Raw genomic sequence first — 20,128 nt, 5'->3', positions numbered from 1 at the left:
GATCATTCTTATCAACCCAATGTAACCAAAACGACAAGGGGGGACATAGAATCAGGAGAAGTAGAATCAGTGTGCATAGAACTGAGGAACAGTAAAGGCAAAAAGACTCTAATAGGTGTTATCTGCAGGCCCCCGAACAGTAGCATGGATATTGGGTGCAAGTTGAATAGGGAGTTAACAATGGCATGTGGCACAGGAAATGTTGCAGTAGTTATGGGGGATTTCAACATGCAGGTGAACTGGGAAAATCAGGTTGGTACTGGACCCCAGAATAAGGAGTTTATAGAGTGCCTACGGGATGCATTTTTGGAGCAGCTTTTTTGAGAGCCGACCAGGGATAAGGCTATTCTGGATTTAGTGTTGTGCAATGAACAGGAATTGATAAGTGATCTTGAAGTAAAGGAGCCATTAGGAGGTAGTGACCATAATATGGTAAGTTTTTATCTGCAAGTTGAGAGGGATAAGGGCAGATTAGAAGTGTCAGTATTGCAGTTGAACAAAGGAGACTATGGAGCCATGAGGGAGGAGCTGGCCAAAGTTGACTGGTCGGATATCCTAGCAGAAAAGACAGTGGAACAGCAATGGCAGGTATTCTTGGGAATAATGCACAGGTGCAAAATCAGTTCATCCCCCGGAGAAGGAAGGATTCAAAGGGGGGAAAGTGGCCACAGTGGTTGACAAAGGAAGTCAGAGATAGCATAGCATTAAAAAAGAAGTATAACAGAGCTAAGGTGAGGGGGAAGACGGATGATTGGGAAATTTTTAAGGAGCAACAGAACTTAACTAAAAAGGCAATACAGGGAGAAAAAATGAGGTATGAACGCAAGCTAGCTAGGAATATAAAGGAGGATAGCAAAAGTTTTTTTTAGGTATGTGAAGAGAAGGAAGATAGTTAAGAACAATGTTGGGCCCTTGAAGAATGAATTGGGAGAAATTGTTATGGGAAACAGAGAAATGGCAGATGAATTTAATAAGTACTTTGGATCTGTCTTCACGAGGGAAGACACAAACAATCTCCCAGATGTATGGATGGGCCAAGGACATAGGGTAACAGAGGAACTGAAACAGATTGACATTAGGAAGGAAACGGTGATGAACAGACTGATGGGACTGAAGGCCAACAAATCCCCAGGTCCAGATGGTCTGCATCCTAGGATACTAAAGGAGGTGGTTCTGGAAATTGCGGATGCATTGGTGATCATTTTCCAATGTTCCTTAGATTCAGGATCAGTTCCTGAGGATTGGCAAGTGGCTAATGTTATCCCACTTTTTAAGAAAGGAGAGAGGGAGAAAGCAGAGAACTATCGCCCTGTTAGCCTAACATCAGTAGTGGGGAAGATGCTAGAGTCCATTATTAAAGATGAAATAGCGGCATATCTTGATAGCAGTGATAGGATTGGGCCGAGCCAGCATGGATTTACCAAGGGCAAATCATGCTTGACTAATCTATTGGAGTTTTTCGAGGATGTAACCAGGATGATAGACGCGGGAGATCCAGTGGATGTGGTGTACCTTGACTTTCAGAAGGCATTTGATAAGGTACCACATAGGAGATTGGTGGGTAAAATCAGAGCTCATGGCATTGGGGGGAGGATATTGACATGGATAGAAAACTGGTTGGCAGATAGAAAGCAAAGGGTAGCAGTGAATGGGTGTTTCTCGGAATGGCAGGTGGTGACTAGTGGGGTGCCACAAGGCTCGGTATTGGGACCGCAGCTGTTTACAATTTATGTCAATGATTTAGAGGAAGGCATTGTGAACAACATCAAACAACAGGAATTCTGCAGATGCTGGAAATTCAAGCAACACACATCAAAGTTGCTGGTGAACGCAGCAGGCCAAGCAGCATCTGTAGGAAGAGGTGCAAGTTTGCTGATGATACTAAGCTGGGTGGCAGTGTGACATGTGATGAGGATGTTAGGAGAATTCAAGGTGACTTGGATAGGCTGGGTGAGTGGGCAGAAACTTGGCAGATGGCGTTTAATGTGAATAAATGTGAGGTTATTCACTTTGGGAGCAAGAACAGGAAGGCAGATTATTATCTGAACGGTGTGGAGTTAGGTAAGGGAGAAATACAAAGAGATCTAGGAGTACTTGTTCATCAGTCTCTGAAGGTGAATGAGCAAGTGCAGCAGGCAGTGAAGAAGGCTAATGGAATATTGGCCTTTATTACAAAGGGAATTGAGTACAAGAGCAAGGAAATCCTTTTGCATTTGTACAGGGCCCTGGTGAGACCACACCTGGAGTATTGTGTGCAGTTTTGGTCTCCAGGGTTAAGGAAGGACATGCTGGCTGTGGAGGAGGTGCAGCGTAGGTTCACTAGGTTAATTCCTGGGATGTCCGGACTGTCTTACGCAAAGAGGTTAGAGAGACTGGGCTTGTACACGCTGGAATTAAGGAGAGTGAGGGGGGATCTGATTGAGACATATAAGATTATTAAGGGATTGGACAAGATAGAGGCAGGAAATATATTCCAGATGCTGGGAGAGCCCAGTACCAGAGGGCATGGTTTAAGAATAAGGGGTAGGTCATTTAGGACAGAGTTGAGGAACTGCTTCTCCCAGAGAGTTGTGGAGGTGTGGAACGTGCTGCCTCAGAAGGCAGTGGAGGCCAATTCTCTGGATGCTTTCAAGAAGGAGCTAGATAGGTATCTTATGGATAGGGGAATCAAGGGTTATGGGGACAAGGCAGGAACCGGGTATTGATAGTAGATGATCAGCCATGATCTCAGAATGGCAGTGTAGGATCAAAGGGCCGAATGGTCTACTTCTGCACCTATTGTCTATTGACACGTATCGCACATTAACAGCTCAGTAATACATTCTTAAATTAGGCAAAGCGAGATGTCCATCCTTTTTCAACTTTTGTAAATGACATTTACTAATTCTTGGTTTTTATTATTCCAAATAAAAGATAAAATAATAGAATCAATCCGATCAAAAAACTTCTTAGTCAAAAAAAAGGGATATTCTGAAATAAATATAAAAATTTTGGTAAAATCATCATTTTGACTATATGGATGTGACCAACAAGTGAAAATGTAAGTGGATTCCATCTACTAAATAAATACTTCATAGAATCTACCAAGGGAACAAAATTAGCTTTATAAAGATCCTCATTTTTTAGCGATAATAATACCTAAATATCTAAAAGAATCCGTGACTTTGAAAGGAGTGTTATCATATATAGAAACAGATTCATTTAAAGGAAACAATTCACTTTTACTAAAATTTATTTTATAATCCCAAAAAATCTCCAAATTCATTAAATAATTTTAGCAAGGCAGGAATAGATTCATTGAGACTGGACATATAAACCAATAAATCGTCAGCGTAAAGAGAAATCTTATGAATGGTCTCATTTACAAAAATCCCATAAATATCTTTAGCTGCACGAAGAGCAATAGCAAGGGGTTCTAATATTAAATAAAATAACAAAGGACTTAATGGACAACCTTGTCTTGTCCCCCATGAAAGCTGAAAAAAAGGAGACCTACAGTTATTAGTAATAACAGTAGCAATCGGAGTTTTATATATCATTCTAATCCAATTATTAAAATTAACACCAAAGCCAAATTTCTCTAAAACATTAAATAAATATTTCCATTCAACTTGATCGAACACTTTTTCAGCATCCAAAGAGACGACGCATTGTGGAGTTTTAAAAGAGGACGAATATATAATGTTAAATAATCTCTGAACATTTGAAAAAGAATAACAACCCTTTATAGAGCCCGTTTGATCTTTAAAAATAATTTTACCCAAAATATTCTCCAACCGATTGGCCATTATCTTTAACAGAATCTTCGCATCAACATTCAATAATGAAATAGGTCTATATGAGGCACAATCAGTAGGATCTTTATCCTTTTTAAGTATTAAAGAAATAGAAGCCTCATAGAAAGTAGAGGGTAAGTCACCTTTCACAAAAGAATCTTTAAATATTTCCAACATACACGGAGAAAGCAATTTTCCAAATTTTTTATAAAATTCTACAGGATAGCTATCAAGTCCAGGGGCCTTACCAGATTGCATTGAAAAAATAGCTTTACGAATTTCGGCTTTAGTAATTTGGGCATCAAGCGTTTTTTGATCCTCAACAGAAATTTTAGGAAAAGCAATCTTTCGTACAAAAGCATTCATTTTAGAAGAATCTGATGGACGTTGAGATTTATAAAGTTCAGTATAAAAATCTTGAAAAATCTTATTAATTTCTTCATATTCCCAAGCCAGGGTATCATCTTTCCTACGAATTTTCAAAATTTGCCTTTTGGCTCTAGCCGTTCTTAATTGAGATGCAAGCAGTTTATGATTTTTATCTCCAAACATATAAAATTGGCTCTTTAACTTAAGCAAATAGCCTTCAATAGGATGAGTTAATAATAGATTATATTGTGATTGAAGTTCCACCCTTTGTTTAAATAAATCAGTATTAGAGGAAATTGCATAAATATTATCAAAGTCTTTAATTTGTTTTGAAATCTTATCTAATTCTACTGTAGTCCATTTTTTTTTTAGCTTAGCTGAATAAGAAATGATCCGACCACCTAAAAATGCTTTAAATGTATCCCATATGATTAATTTAGGCATACCCCCATATCATTAAAAAGAAAAAATTCTTTTATCTAGGTTTCAATAAAGCTGACAAAGTCAGAGTTTTGCAATAATGTCTGAAACATGCGCCATGGTGGACGGGGCAAGAATGACATCATCAAATTGAAAAGACAAATTCAAAGATGCATGATCAGATATAGCAATAGCGTCATATTCACAATTTTTAACACTAGGTAAGAAGTGAGGATCGATTATAATATAATAGATCCTCGAATTATTTTTATAAACGTGAAAAGAAAGAATATTCTCTGTTATCAGGGTGTAGATATCTCCATAATTCAATCAATCCAAAATCAGTCAAAAAGGAGTCAATAAGTGACACGGAGTGATTTGGAAGTCGCTGATTGGTTGAGCCCTTGTCAATCAAAGGATTTAAACAACAGTTAAAATCCCCACCCATTATCAACATATATTCATTTAAATCAGGCAGTAAAGCAAATACCTTTTTAAAAAAAGAAGGATCATCTAAGTTAGGACCGTACAAATTGACCAAAACAACTTTTCTGTTACAGATTACTCCTTTAAGAATTAAAAATCTACCATTAAAATCTTACTCAATATCCTCTTGAGGAAATATATTGGATTTAATAAAGATGGACACTCCCTTAGTTTTACTCTGAGAAGTGGAGTGAAACTGCAAATCCCTCCACCATCCAAAAAAATCTGTTTTGATGTCCCGCCCTGATATGTGTCTCTTGGGCAAAAATTGTATCAGGTTGGAATTGGCTAATGATTTTTGAAAGTCTTTTCTTGTTTGATAGGATGATTCCAACCATGTACATTCCAACTTATTACATTAATCCGTTTAAATACCATACTCTAATTCTATTCTACTTTATACATGCGCAGAGCACATACCAATATGGGATGATCAAAAATGGCGGCGATGAAGAATACAACCGCATAGAAAACACGCATGCTCCGGAACCACCCAATGGGAAAAAAACCCTAACTCTAACCCCACCTCTTCCCCTCTATGGCTCAGAAATTCTCAAGCAACTCTGGAGTGTTGGCTGTTTGAATTTCTGAAAAAACTTTTTATTAAAGAGATTCATGGTGTGCTGTGAGGATCACAACATTCACCATTTTTCTTCAGGTTCTTCATCTGTGACAATTACAGCAAATGAGGCAAATTATGTTTCATATCTGTTCACCACTGTTATCTTTATTAGCACATCTTTGGCTCTTGGATGGTGCAGGTTACTCACTCGAGTGAACACTTGCTTGGATTAAACTTTATCTACTACTTCTCCATCCATAAAGTATCTACTCTGGATCTATATCCTGCTGTATTCTTTGGCAATCTTCTATTGCCAACCATAACACCAATTTTTGTGTCATCTGCAAACTTACCAACCCTATCACATTTTTATCAAAATCATTTATTTATATGACAAACAACAGAGGTGCCAGTACAGATCCCCATGGATAAGTCCTGCTTTGTTGCTAGTGCACAGGTATATGGAGGAATTTAAGGTGGGGGGGGTTATATGGGAGGCAGAGTTTAAGGGTCGGCACAACGTTGTAGGCCGAAGGGTGTGCTGTACTATTCTATTTTCTATATTCTAAAGGTGACCTGCCTGAGCAAGTTCCAGGCCAGCATGTACTAGAGCTGGCCTTCTTTGGGTTGCGTTACTTGAACTTTAAAACATTAATTCCCAGCATCACATTCTTAAATCCTACAACCACTCTTTTCCACTTATGGCTGTCTCATTTCTCAAAGCATCTAATGCCTCAAAACATGTCGTCTCACTAATATCCACCCACCGCGCCCATCGCTCACTCACCACCCCATGACATAAGAAACATTTGTCAACCGGCTGCTGATCTAATGAGCTGTTCCAGATAACAGAAGTTTTTCAGGGTTCACTTGTCTATTCTTTGATCTTCTAGTTTCTGATCATTTGACGTTCTATTAAATACCATAAGAGAGGAGTGAGCATTAACCATGTGTTCTGTTTAATCTCATCTTACAGCTCTCATGAGTTTGGTTTTGCTATAATTGTGTTTTATTTTCTGTTAAAGGGAATGATGATCGATGAAGCTGATGAGTTTGTTGCGGGTCCACAGAACAAGGTGAAACGATCTGGAGGGTACAACGCACCAGGGTCACTGAAGAGAAGACATAGCATGTCGCCATTACTGCGACGACCTCAGACTTCACCTGTCATTAATTACGTTGGAGGAAAGGGACCTCTGACTGCAGGAGTCCAATCTCAGGGCTGTCCTGTGAAGCCTCTGGAAATACATAATGGTAAGGGCACTTCTATTTCTGCAGTGTTAGAAATTGTATGCCTGGCTCTTGGTTCCAGCTGTCAAGACCTTATACAGTTCCCTGTAACCTGCTTCACTATCAACAACACTCACAAGTAATGAGTGACATTGATCCCTGAGTCACCCTACAGTGGAGAATCGACCTCGAACTATCACCTGCTGTCTCCTATCTTTGAGCCAATTCTGAATCGCATGCAACCTAAACTTACAAATCAGCCTGATGTGTGGGACCTTGCCGGAGGCCTTGCTAAGGTCCATGTAGACAATATCTACTTCCCTACCTTCATCTGTCACCTTACGTTTTGAAAAATTCCAAAAGATTTGTCAAATGTGACCACTGCACATATAACCATGCTGACTATTCCAGATCAGGCCTTGATTGTCCAAGTGATGGTAGATTTTGTCCCTCAGAATTCCCTCCAGTAACATCCCAAAAAATGAAGTTGGGCTTACTGGCCTGTTTTGCTACCCTTGAACATTAGCTGCCCTCCAGTCTTCTGGAACTTCACCAGTGGCTAACAAGAAGGCAAGTATCTCCACTAGGGCTTCCTCGAAAGGATGAGTAACAAAAGGATAGTAACAAGACTAAGTCTAAATTCAAAGTAGAGTTCATTAAACAAAAGTGCAAGAGGGAAATAATTGGTGTGAAAGTCTAACATAAGGCTTTCAAAAGGCTTTTGACAAGGTCCCACACAGGAGATTAGTGTGCAAATTTAAAGCACATGGTATTGGGGGTAAGGTATTGATGTGGATAGAGAATTGGTTGGCAGACAGGAAGCAAAGAGTGGGAATAAACGGGGCCTTTTCAGAATGGCAGGCAGTGATTAGTGGGGTACCGCAAGGCTCAGTGCTGGGACCCCAGTTGTTTACAATATATATTACTGACTTAGATGAGGGAATTAAACACAGCATCTCCAAGTTTGCGAATGACACGAAGCTGGGCGGCAGTGTTAGCTGTGAGGAGGATGCTAAGAGGATGCAGGGTGACTTGGATAGGTTAGGTGAGTGGGCAAATTCATGGCAGATGCAATTTAATGTGGATAAATGTGAGGTTATCTACTTCGGTGGCAAAAACAGGAAAACAGATTATTATCTGAATGGTGGCCGATTAGGAAAAGGGGAGGTGCAACGAGACCTGGGTGTCATTATACACCAGTCATTGAAAGTGGGCATGCAGGTACAGCAGGCGGTGAAAAAGGCAAATGGTATGCTGGCGTTCATAGCAGGAGGATTCGAGAACAGGAGCAGGGAGGTACTACTGCAGTTGTACAAGGCCTTGGTGAGACCACACCTGGAGTACTGTGTGCAGTTTTGTTCCCCTAATCTGAGGAAAGACATTCTTGCCATACAGGGAGTACAAAGAAGGTTCACCAGATTGATTCCTGGGATGGCAGGACTTTCATATGATGAAAGACTGGATCGACTAGGCTTATACTCGTTGGAATTTAGAAGATTGATGGGGGATCTTATTGAAACATATAAAATCCTAAAGGGATTGGACAGGCTAGATGCAGGAAGATTGTTCCCAATGTTGGGGAAGTCCAGAACGAGGGGTCACAGTTTGAGGATAAAGGGGAAGCCTTTTAGGACCGAGATTAGGAAGAACTTCTTCACACAGGGAGTGGTGAATCTGTGGAATTCTCTGCCACAGGAAACAGTTGAGGCCAGTTCATTGGCTATATTTAAGAGGGAGTTAGATATGGCCCTTGTGTCTAAAGGGATCGGGGGTATCGGGGGAAGGCTGGTACAGGGTTCTGATTTGGATGATCAGCCATGATCATACTGAATGGCGGTGCAGGCTTGAAGGGCCGAATGGCCTACTCCTGCACCTATTTTCTATGTTAAGAACAGAAGATGTTTGAAATGTTCATTACAGCGAACTGAAATGCTTGAGTGTGTAGACATTAAGAAAGAGGATGTGAACCATGTTGGTTGGACTTGCGGTCGGCGGCTGCATGGAGTAGTCGCAGAGAACGAGCGCTCCGTCCTATTTTTTATCTCCACACTCCTTCTTCCCCCTTCTCTCATACCAAACTTTTTGCCCTCCCCCCGCCTGTGATTACGCTCGCTTCACAATGACTTCAAAGAGTACTAAACCCAGGAAAAAAGACGATTCGGCGGCTGGCCTGAGAGTAAAGGCTATTTGCACGCTGCTAGGCCAACACCGTGCCGTGTTAGCGGCCGAATTTGAATCCTCTTCCAGTCTGCTGGAAACGAAACTCGACCAAATTCAATGCAAAGTGGAGGACCATGGCCAACGCTTACCCTCTTTCGAGCTCGCTATGGACGACCTGAGCCAGTGCACCAGTGAACTGGAAAATATCTGCTCCAGCTTATGTGAAAATAATATCAAGCTAATGGCTAAAGTTAGTGACCTGGAAGGCCGGAGCAGACGGCAGAACCTACGCATCCTGGGCCTGCCAGAATCTATTGAAGGCGGGCGTCCTACTGAATTTTTTTCCAGTCTGCTTTGTGAGATCTTCGGGAAGGAGACACTCTCATCCCCGCCGGAGATTGGTAGAGCCCACCGTTCATGAGCAGCTAAACCAACCCCAGGACAGAGACCGCGTCTGGTTATTCTTCGCCTGCACCGCTACCAGATTAAAGATCATCTGATTAGAGAGGTCCAGCAACGAGGGAAGCTAGAATACCACGGCCAGCAGATTCAGGTTGTGGAGGATAACTCTCCCGAAGTTTTGAGCCTGCGAGCTGAGTACAGAGAAGTAATGATGGAGCTATACAACCGAGGACTCAGGCCTTCTCTACCATACCCTGCACGGCTCCGCATCACACTTCCCAGCGGTGACAAGCAGTGGCTACGCTCAGTGGATGAAGCAGGGAAATGCATCGATAGCCTCCCAACTACATTGATCTCTCAATAAAATACTTTTCTCCTATACCCTCCGCAGGTAACGTTAGTAGTGCTTGGATAGCGAGGTCTGGTCTGACTTGGCCGGGTTAGGTACTGACTACTATGATAGGTGGAATAATAATTCACTCAGATCTCTCGATATCTATCTCTCTCTCTCTCTCTCTCTCTCTCTCTCTCTCTCTCTCTCTCTCTCCTTTTCTTTTCTTTTCTTTTACCTCCAATTCAATGAACTCTACAACCTTCCGCGGGAAGAGCACTGGGTAAAATCTGCTTATTTTTTACTTTTCTCAAATATAAGCTTATATTTCTGTTTTATGGTTCATTTTTCAGAGACATGTTTAACAAACCTTGGGGGAATTGTTTATCTCTCACTAAGTATAATGTCAGTTTAGGGGTATTAAATGCTTACTGTTTCCTTTAAATAACAATAATGGAGTTGAAGATGACGCTATGAGTGACAGGAAGTTGTACTGTTGGATGACTATTGTTCTTAAGAGCTTGCTGCTATGTTCTTTGACAGCTGTCTTGTTGTGGGTTGGGGGGGGTGCGGTGGGAGGAGGGTACTCCAATGCTGGTACTGTTTTAAGAACCCTTAGAAGCTTTTGTTATACAGGATCTATTTCTGCCCTGTTTCTCTTTGTTTTACACTTTTGCCTCAGAGCTGATACCGGTAATCTTGACAGCGCTTATGCCTATCAATCTGTATCTTATTTAAAGGAGAATGTTGAGTCCGTTAAATTTTGTGAGCTGGAATGTCAAGGGGCTGAATCACCCTGTTAAAAGAAGGAAGGTGTTCTCACATCTCAAACAGTTTAATACAGCAGTTGCATTTCTACAAGAAACACACATTCGCAGTTCTGATAATGCCCGTCTTATGTCACGATGGGCGGGGCAGCACTTCCACTCCACTCCACTTTTCAGGCTAAAGCCAGGGGAATCTCAATTCTCATAAACCCAAATGTTCCCTTTGAGCTTCACAACACAATATCAGACACAAATGGCCATTTTGTCATTGTCTCGGGGAAATTATGTAACACATTGGTAGTGTTGGCTAACATATATGCGCCTAACTCGGATGATGTGGGCTTCTTTGAACGTTTTTTTTCTGTGCTGCCTGACTTGAGTTCATACTCTCTCACACTTGGTGGAGACTTCAACTGTTGGTTAGATCCAGTGCTGGACTGATCGTCTCCTATGCCTAGAGTACTAAGCAAATCTGCGTCATTAGCTCAGTCCTTCCTGTCCACCTATGGCATCTCCGATGTATGGCGTTTTCTCCACCCAAATAAGAGAGAATATTCTTTCTTCTCATACGTCCATCACACCTTTTCTAGAATTGACTACTTTTTAGTCGATAATCAGCTGATTCCATCGGTCTGTTCCTGTGTTTATCAGAGTATAGTGTTGTCAGACTACACTCCGGTTGTCCTGTCTATAATTCTTCCTGGCTTTCCTCAAATAAATAAGCATTGGCGTTTTAATTCAACCTTACTGTCAGATAATGATTTTGTAAAATTTATGGAGGACCAGATAATTTTTTTCCTTCACCAATACATCACCTGAAACCTCAAGTCTAGTTGTTTGGGACGCTATGAAAGCATACCTCAGGGGTCAAATAATTTCCTACACTGCGAATATGAAAAGAAAGACCCATAAAGAACAACTAATCAAATTAAAGAAATAGACCAACAATATGCTCAAATTAAAAATCCGGAACTGTACAAAAAATGAGTGGAACTCCAAACTAAATTTGACCTTATTACCACTCATCCAATTGAACGCCAACTTTTGAAGAGCAAGAGCTGGTTCTATATCCATGGTGACAAATCTGGCAAATTTTTAGCCAACCAATTAAGAGGCCTGAAAGCCAAACAACACATCACAGAAATTCAAATGGATAACGGAAGCTTCACCTCGAATTATTCTGAAATCAACGACACATTCAGGAATTTTTACTCCTGACTTTACACTTCTGAATCCCCAAATGAAACATTTCGGTCGAGAATTTTTTAAACGGCTTAAATATCCCCACGCTCTCTCCTCATCTCAAAATGAGACTGAATGAGCCAATATCATTATAGGAAATATCCTCAACCATCTCGTTACAGCAGACTGGTAAATTTCCAGGACCCAACGGGTTCCCTATTGAATTCTTCAAATCATTTTTGTCACTTCTCTTACCTCAACTAACTTTGGTTCTATCTGATTCGTTTAAACAAGGTAAACTGCCAGCATCATTTAATGAGGCATGCATCATTCTTTTAGCGAAGAGAGGCAAAGATCCAGTAGAATGCTCCTCATACAAGCCAATCTCTCTGTTAAATGTCGATGTCAAAATTTTAGCTAAAGTTTTGGCCCGTAGATTGCTGAAGACCAAACCGGCTTTGTCAAAAACTGCCTCCCCTTTTTTAACATATTCTTAAATATTTTATACTCACCTTCAGTTGGGATCTGAATGTGTCATTTCTTTAGACGCAGAGAAAGCGTTCGACCGTGTGGAGTGGAATTACCTCTTTGCTGTTTTAGAAAAGTTTGACTTAACGTGGATTAAACTGTTATATTTGCGTCCCACTGCCTCTGTTTTGACTGATTCTCAGAAATCCCAACTTTTCAACCTCAAACGCAGAACCCGCCAAGGGTGCCCTTTAAGCCCTTTACTTTTCGATCTGGCCATAGAGCCACTGGCGATTGAGTTCTGTAGTTGTGCGGATCTGACAGGGATTTGCAGGGAGGGAGTTGAGCACAAAGTCTCCCTTTATGCTGACAATCTTTTACTTTTTATGTCAAACCCGATCACCTCCTTAACCCCCACTCCATGTTCTCACTATAACAAATTTCGCCAGTTTTCAGGATACAAACTTAACTTGGACAAGAGCGAACTTTTTCCAATAAATCTAGAAGCACAAACATCAGAGTTCCATAACCTCCCTTTTTAGGTAGTGAATAACCAATTTACTTACCTTGGCGTCACAGTAACAAGGAAACATAAGTGTCTTTTTGGAGAAAATTTTATTAATTTGTTAAATCATACAAAACAGGGCCTAGCACAATGGTCACCCCTGTCCATGTCCCTGATGGGCCGAATCAATGTTGTCAAAATGAACATCCTTCCTAATTTCTTATATTTTTTTCAATCCATACCAATTTTCATTCTTAAAGCCTTCTTTGACTCAATAGACTCAGCCATATCGTCCTACTTATGGAAGGGCAAGCATTCCCGACTGAATAAAGTCCATGTTCAAAATCTAAAAGAGATGGGGGCATGGCTTTGCCCAATTTCCGCTTATATTACTGGGCAGCTAACATACACTGTCTCATCTTTTGGTCTCATTTTTACAACCAATCTGACTGCCCAGTATGGGTGACAATGAGCTGAACTCTATTGAGAATGTCTCCGGCTCCTGGGCCGGCTGGTGGCGCAATGACATCGGCGCTGGACCCGGGAGCAGAGGCTCCCAGGTCCGAAACCAGCTGGGTCCGCTCCCAAGTACACTTTCCATCCGTGCCGGGTTGAGTGTCGAGATCACAACTCAACCTCGTAAAAAATAAAGGGAAGAATACTGCGAAATGGCTGTGTGAGGAGTGGCGCGCCACACAGTCTCTCTCTCTCTCGCTCTGCGCCTTGTAAATATCTGTAAAAAAGCCATGAAAAAGACATCATCATGGATGCATACACGTACACGCAGACGCGCATGCACAGACTTGCACGCACGCAGGTACATGCCAAAAAAAAGTCTCCATCTCCGCACTCCCTTTTCTTACGCCTAAACCAATTACTAATCCTGTTATCAGGCACACCCTGAGAGTATGGGCTCAGTTCAGAAAGCATAGTGGTCTCCATGGCTTCTCTCTTTCAAGTCCTATTCTATATAATCATCTCTTCCAGCCTTCTATACATGATCCAACATTTCAAGACTGGTACAGAAAGAGCATCAGGCACCTTAAAAATCTTTTTATAAACAATTGCTTTGCATCATTTGAACAACTGTCTGCAAAGTTTAACCTACCCAACACTCATTGCTTCAGATATTTGCAAATTAGACACTTTATCAGCCCTCTGATACCAAACTTCCCTGAGACACCCGACACAAACGTCATTGATATGTTTCTCTGCATGAATCCATTGCGCAAAGGTCTAGTATCTGCTATTTGCAACAAGCTAGCGGCTCTGAGGTGAGCCCCCCTTGACAAAATTAAAACTGCCTGGGAGCAAGATTTAAGTTCCTCACTGTCAGATGAGGTATGGGATGCAATTCTCAAGTTAGTTAACGCAACCTCTTTATGTGCCCGCCACTCCCTGTTACAGTTCAAGGTCGTACACAGGGCCCATATGTCTAAAACTAAATTATCTCACATTTACCCAGATGTTAATTCCTGTTGCGACAAATGCAAAAGGGGTGAGGCTTCCCTTATTCACATGTACTGGGCATGCCCTAGCTTGGAAAAATACTGGAAAGATGTTTTCCAAACACCATCCCAAATTCTTAATTACAATTTGGAACCTAACCCTTTGATTGCTCTTTTCGGCACCTCTGGAGAGCGGGACATGCACCTAAGTCCGACCAAACGGTGCACACTGTCTTTTGCCTCTCTGTTGGCCAGGCGCGCAGTCTTGCTCAGGTAGAGGGATGCTGCCCCACCCGCCCACGTTCAGTGGCTCAGAGACATCATGTCCAGTCTACACCTTGAGAAGATCCATTATTCAATTCTCAACTCAGACATAAAGTTCCAAAAGGTGTGGGGACCCTTTCCTGAATATTTTCAGAATTCTCAGCCAGACTAAAGGTCCATCCTTTCTTTCTTTCCTCAGTAAATAAATCCCTGACCTCCAGCATTTTCCAGTAAAATTCTGTGGACTCAGACTTGTAAACATACAACAGTCTATGTATCAGGAAAATACACCTTCTCTATACCAAACAAGTCCTGACGAAGTTAGTCCTGACGAAGGGTCTCGGCCTGAAACATCGACTGTACCTCTTCCTAGAGATGCTGCCTGGCCTGCTGCGTTCACCAGCAACTTTGATGTGGGTTCTCCATACCAATGCAGCTCTGTGGGGACAAAGATTTTGTTTAACTCTATTTGCTAATGCAATGATGGCTTGGAGTTGGGGACTGGGAGGAGTGAGGAGATAATCAAAGAATGATTGTACTCTGGGTGCATCATTTTCATAAATATGAATTGTACATTTGATACACTTGTTATGCACTGCACAAATCTCCTTTATACTATGCTCTCTTTATTTAAAAAAACAATAAAAATATTGTTGAGAAAAAAAGAAAGAAGATGTGCTGGAGCTTTTGAAAGGTATTAACTGAGACGTTGTGTTGGCGTGTGGCCAAGTGGTTAAGGCGTTCGTCTAGTGATTTGAAGGTCATTAGTTCGAGCCTTGGCTGAGGCAGCGTGTGTGTCCTTGAGCAAGGCACTTAACCACACATTGCTCTGCGACGACACCGGTGCCAAGCTGTATGGGTCCTAATGCCCTTCCCTTGGACAACATTGGTGGTGTGGAGAGGGGGGACTTGCAGCATGGGCAACTGCTGGTCTTCCTTGCCCAGACCTGCGCCCTGGAAACCTTCCAAGGCACAAATCCATGGTCTTACGAGACTAACGGGTGCCTTAGAAAAAAAGTTAGACGAGATGTACCCCAGGCTGCTGTGGGAAGCGAGGGAAGTGCCTGCTGAGCCTCTGGCAATGATCGTTGCATCAATATGGATGGGAGAAGTACCAGAGGATTGAAAAGTTGCAAACGTCGTCCCCTTGTGCAGGAAAGGGAGTAGAGATAACCCAGGAAATTACAGACCAGTGAATCTTACTTCAGTGGTGGGCAAGTTGTTGAAGATCCTGAGAGGCAGGATTTATGAGCATTTGGGGAGGAATAATCTGATTAGGGATAGTCAGTGTGGCTTTGTCAAAGGCAGGTCATGCCTTAGGAACCTGATTGACTTCCTTGAGGATGTAACCAAACACATTGAAGGTAGAGCAGTTGATGTACTGTATATGGATTTCAGTAAGGTTCCCCATGTGAGGCTCATTCAGAGAGTAATGAGGCATGGGATCCAAGGAGACCTTGCTTTGTGGATCCAGAATTGGCTTGTCCATAGAAGGCAGAGGGTGGTTGTAGATGGTTCATATTCTGCACGGAGATCCACAGGGATCTGTTCTGGGACCCCTCCATTTTGCGATTTTTATAAGTGATCTGGATGAGGAAGTAGAAGGGTGGGTTAAAGTTTGCTGATGACACAAACGTTGGGGATGTTGTGGATAGTCTTGAAGGTTGTCAGAGGTTACAATGCGACATCAATAGCATGCAGAATTGGGCTGAGAAGTGGCAGATGAGTGTGAAGTGGTTCATTTCAGTAGGTCAAACTTGAAGACAGAATATAATATTAATTGTTAGACTTTTGGCAGTGTGGAGGGTCAGAGGGATCTTGGGGCCTGTGTCCATAGGACACTCAGAGCTGCTGCGCAGGTTGACAGTGTTGTTATGAAGGGGTTTAGAGGGTTGGTCTTCATCAATCATGGGATTGAGTTCAAGAGCCATGAGGTAATGTTACAGCTATATAAGACCTTAGTTAGACCCCAAAAGATGATGAGGCATTGATCGTGTGGATAGCCAGAGACTTTTCCCAGGGCTGAAATGGCTAACACGAGGGGACATAGTTTTAAGGTGCTTGGAAGTAGGTACGAGGGGGATGTCAGAGGTAAGTTTTTCACACAGAGAATAGTGGGTGCGTGGAATGCACTGCCAGTGATGGTGGTCGAGGCGGGTAGGTACATGGAGCTTAGAAAAATAGAGGGTTCTGTGGTAGGGAAATTCTAGGCAGTTTCCAGATTAGGTTATATGATTGGCACAACATTGTGGGCTGAAGGGCCTGTAATGTTCTGTAGATTTCTATGTTCTATGTTTCAAAGTGTTGAGCTCAATGCACATATGAGAAGAAATTTCTTCACCTGGAGGATACTGAATCTTCAGAATCCTGTACCAAAGAGGAACATGGAGACTCAATCTGAGGACATTCAAGGCAGGTCAGCAAATTTTTGGATAACAACAGGACATTAATGCAAGAAAGTGGCATTGAGTCAGAAGGTGAGCCAGGTTGTTATGTGAATATGGGGCAGCCTCATAGAACAGAACAGTACGTGCTCTTTGGCCCACAATGTTGTGCTGACCCTTTAACCTACTCCAAGATCAATCTAGCCCTTCTCTCCCCTTGCCTCTTTGTATTCTTGTGAACTGATGGTGCTGATTAATTAAAGTAATCAATATGATAGGATTTGTGCAAGAAAGTTGCATGGATGTAAAAGACCTTGCAGGGGAAGCACAAGGGGGCATCTGGCCTGTCCTTGTTTTCGTATGCCAATGAAGAATTGTTCATTACTTACTAGCATTAAAACTAGATTTATTGCTGAAGTTTTGTTCTTTCACATGTAGATACAAGTGGTGCAACAAATGAAGTGAGCACAGAAAAGGATGTGTGGCAGCTCCTGGGTAAAGCCATTGGTGATGCAGTGGAAGCAGCACCTGCTGAAATACCTGCTTCAGCATCAGCCCCCCCAGTGCCCCCTGACTGCCACTCTGTGCCAGAACTCAATCACGTGTCTGATGATACACTGGATTATAAATTTGGGCTGGATGTTGAAATGAGGAACTGCTTGGAGAGCCCATCTAAGAGTGATGTTGAAGCAGATGTGACACGGGAGGGCATCCTGGGTATATCCTCACCTACCATGAACGCAGAGCAAGTTCAGCCCGTGGCAGAAGAGAATAATGCAGAGCTCAGGATCAAAGTCATGAAGGAGATTCGCAAACCTGGAAGGAGTAAGTGTACCTTACACTGCTCATTGATCTCAGAATTGATGTGTGAAGAGCAGGAATTGATCAAAATCTCTTGACAACATTGTGCTCAGTTTTAGCTACCCTGTTACTGGAAATATGTCATTAACCTGGAAAGAGTGTAAAGAAGATTTATGTGAATGGTGCTGGGACTCAAGGGTCTAAATTACAGGTACCAGTTGGGCAGACTAAGTCTTCATTCGTTGCAATGTAAGAAACTCAGGAACTGTCTTATAGAAGTGCATAATGAGGGTCATAGATAGGGTGAATGCACACAGTCTTTTTCCCAGGGAATAGGAAACTAGAAGGCATAGGTATTAGTGAGAGGGAAAGATTTAAACAGGACATGTGTGGCAATTTCAGAGAGGCTTAGCTACCAGAGATTGCGGCAGCTTATTTGAGCTCTGGCGACCAGCCAATCCAGACATCAGTTTGAGCTCATGGGACTAGATGTTTCAATCCTTTTGATAAGCAGGTCCTACCTCAGGTCTAGAGCATAGAGATCTTGAGGTAGGGCTTGGTGGGTGGCAGATGCTTCCTGGGGTCATCAGGTGAGCACCCCTCCCAGATGTTTTGTCAATTTAAGCCCACTACATCTCCAGAGGGCTCAACAGTGCGACCTGGCATCCCAAGTGTACCCCCTCCACATCTGGCCACCCATGGGTCATTTTAGGGCCCAGCTGCCATCACTCCTCTTCGTCCATAACCAGTGGCTGCTTCGCTCAGCTGCCTCCGAAAGTTCGTTATAGCTTGCCGCCGGCCCTGGCCACGGATTCCCAATCCCTTCAGCAATCTGACCATGGAAGTAGCCAACCTCCACTGGGAAAATCTGCACCTTCCATCCACACTGCCTCGCCCCTGTGGCCAGCTCAGCGTATCTTACATGTTCCCCCTAATACGCCTCACAGACTGCATCTTTTCAGGGCACTGTGAGCTCTGAAATTACTACAGCCTTCAGACTGCTGGACCACAAGACCAAGTCTGGTCTGAGGGTGGTAGTGGATATCTCCGGGGGCAATATTAGCCTTTTGTCAAGGTTGACCGCTATGTTCCAGTCACGAGTATGCTCCAGTGTGCTTGATGCCAACTCAGTCACTGAGGGTGGCACTGTCGGTCCTTGCTGGACAACTAGGAAGTTTGCGAGGAGGGGATTTCACTCATGTCCACTGCCTGAGTAGAAAAAGGCAGCGCCAGATCACTGTAGCTTATTTGAGCTCTGACCAGTGACCAGTGACCAATTGGCATTTGGGATTGATAAGCAAGAGCGAATTTAAGGAAGACAAGCACAACGGCCATATTCTGAGTTAGCGAGGTGAGGCTTTAGATTAGATTAGATTCAACTTTATTGTCATTGTGCCGAGTACAGATCCAAAGCCAATGAAATGCAGTTAGCATCCAACCAGAAATGCAAAGAATAGTGTTATTTACAAGATAACTGCGAATAAAAAGTAAGTGCTACAGCACACAAATATAAAAGTACTGAGACAGTACAATATGGGTGCAATTCTGCTTAGCGCTGTGATGTGAGGTTCAGCAGAGTCACAGCCTCAGGGAAGAAGCTCTTCCTGTGCCTGCTGGTGCGGGAGCAGAGGCTCCTGTAGCGCCTACCGGATGGGAGGAGAGTAAAAAGTCCATGGTTAGGGTGAGATGCATCCTTGTTAATGCTTTTTGCCCTGCCCAGGCAGCGTTTATGGTAGATGTTCTCAATGGTGGGCAACTGGGTGCTGATAATCTGCGGGGCAGTTTTCACCACACGCTGGAGTGCTTTGTGGTCCGATACGGGACAATTGCCGTACCACACTGAGATGCAGTTGGTGAGTATGCTCTCAATGGTACAGCGGTAAAAGTCCGTCAGTATCCTGGGACAGAGGTGAGCTTTCTTCATGCTCTGCAGGAAATAAAGGCACTGTTGTGCCTTTTTAATCAGGATGGAGGAGTTGAGGGACCAGGTGAGATCCTCAGAAATGTGGACACCAAGGAAGTTGAAGCTTGATAAACGCTCCACTACAGCTCCGTTGATGTAGCTGGGGACGTGAGTGTAGCTCCTAGCATGCCTGAAGTCCACAATGATCTCCTTGGTCTTCTGGGTGTTAAGGACCAGGTTGTTGTTGGCACACGACACAGCCAGGTGCTGAGCTCCTTGAGGCTTCAGTCAGAGAAGGAAAAAGGAAAAACTATAGGTAAAGTTTTTTTTTTCCGCTTCCCTTCTTTATATGTGCTTAGCATAGCAGAGATGCCAGGTAGGACAATTGACTGCTCCTCTCGTAAGATGTGGGAAGACAAGGAGATCTCCAGTGTTCCTGACAACTACAACTGTGAGAAGTGCATCCAGATGCAGCTTCTAACATTCCATGTTAAGAGTTGGGGCTGAAACTGGATGAACTCCAGATCATTCAGGAGGCTGAAGGGATGATGGATAGGACATAAAGAGAGATAGTCACCCAAGGTGCAGGACACAGGAAGTAAGTGAGGAGGGTGCAGGATAGATGTATTCCAAAAATGAAGAAATGCTCAAATGGCAGAATAGTACAATT

At 42.8% G+C, this 20,128-nt stretch overlaps 1 protein-coding gene across 6 annotated transcripts in view; it reads left to right on the top strand.

The window, feature by feature from the left end:
* ints6l (integrator complex subunit 6 like) overlaps positions 1-20,128 on the top strand; it is a 194,740-nt gene that overhangs the window by 125,822 nt on the left and 48,790 nt on the right. For 4 of the 6 annotated variants that reach the window (XM_072271087.1, XM_072271086.1, XM_072271089.1 and 1 more), the window contains 2 exons: positions 6,639-6,867; positions 17,193-17,579. In XM_072271087.1, coding sequence (XP_072127188.1) covers positions 6,639-6,867; positions 17,193-17,579 — 616 coding nt within the window. Of the gene's footprint in view, positions 1-6,638; positions 6,868-17,192; positions 17,580-20,128 lie in introns of those variants that run through there. The other 2 variants (XM_072271090.1, XM_072271092.1) reach the window with 2 other exon arrangements.

The sequence above is a fragment of the Mobula birostris genome, chromosome 10, assembly GCF_030028105.1.
Source record: "Mobula birostris isolate sMobBir1 chromosome 10, sMobBir1.hap1, whole genome shotgun sequence".
Classification (NCBI taxonomy): Eukaryota; Metazoa; Chordata; class Chondrichthyes; order Myliobatiformes; family Myliobatidae; genus Mobula; species Mobula birostris.
Note: the sequence above shows the minus strand (reverse complement) of the source record. Positions and strands in the feature narration are given on the sequence as shown.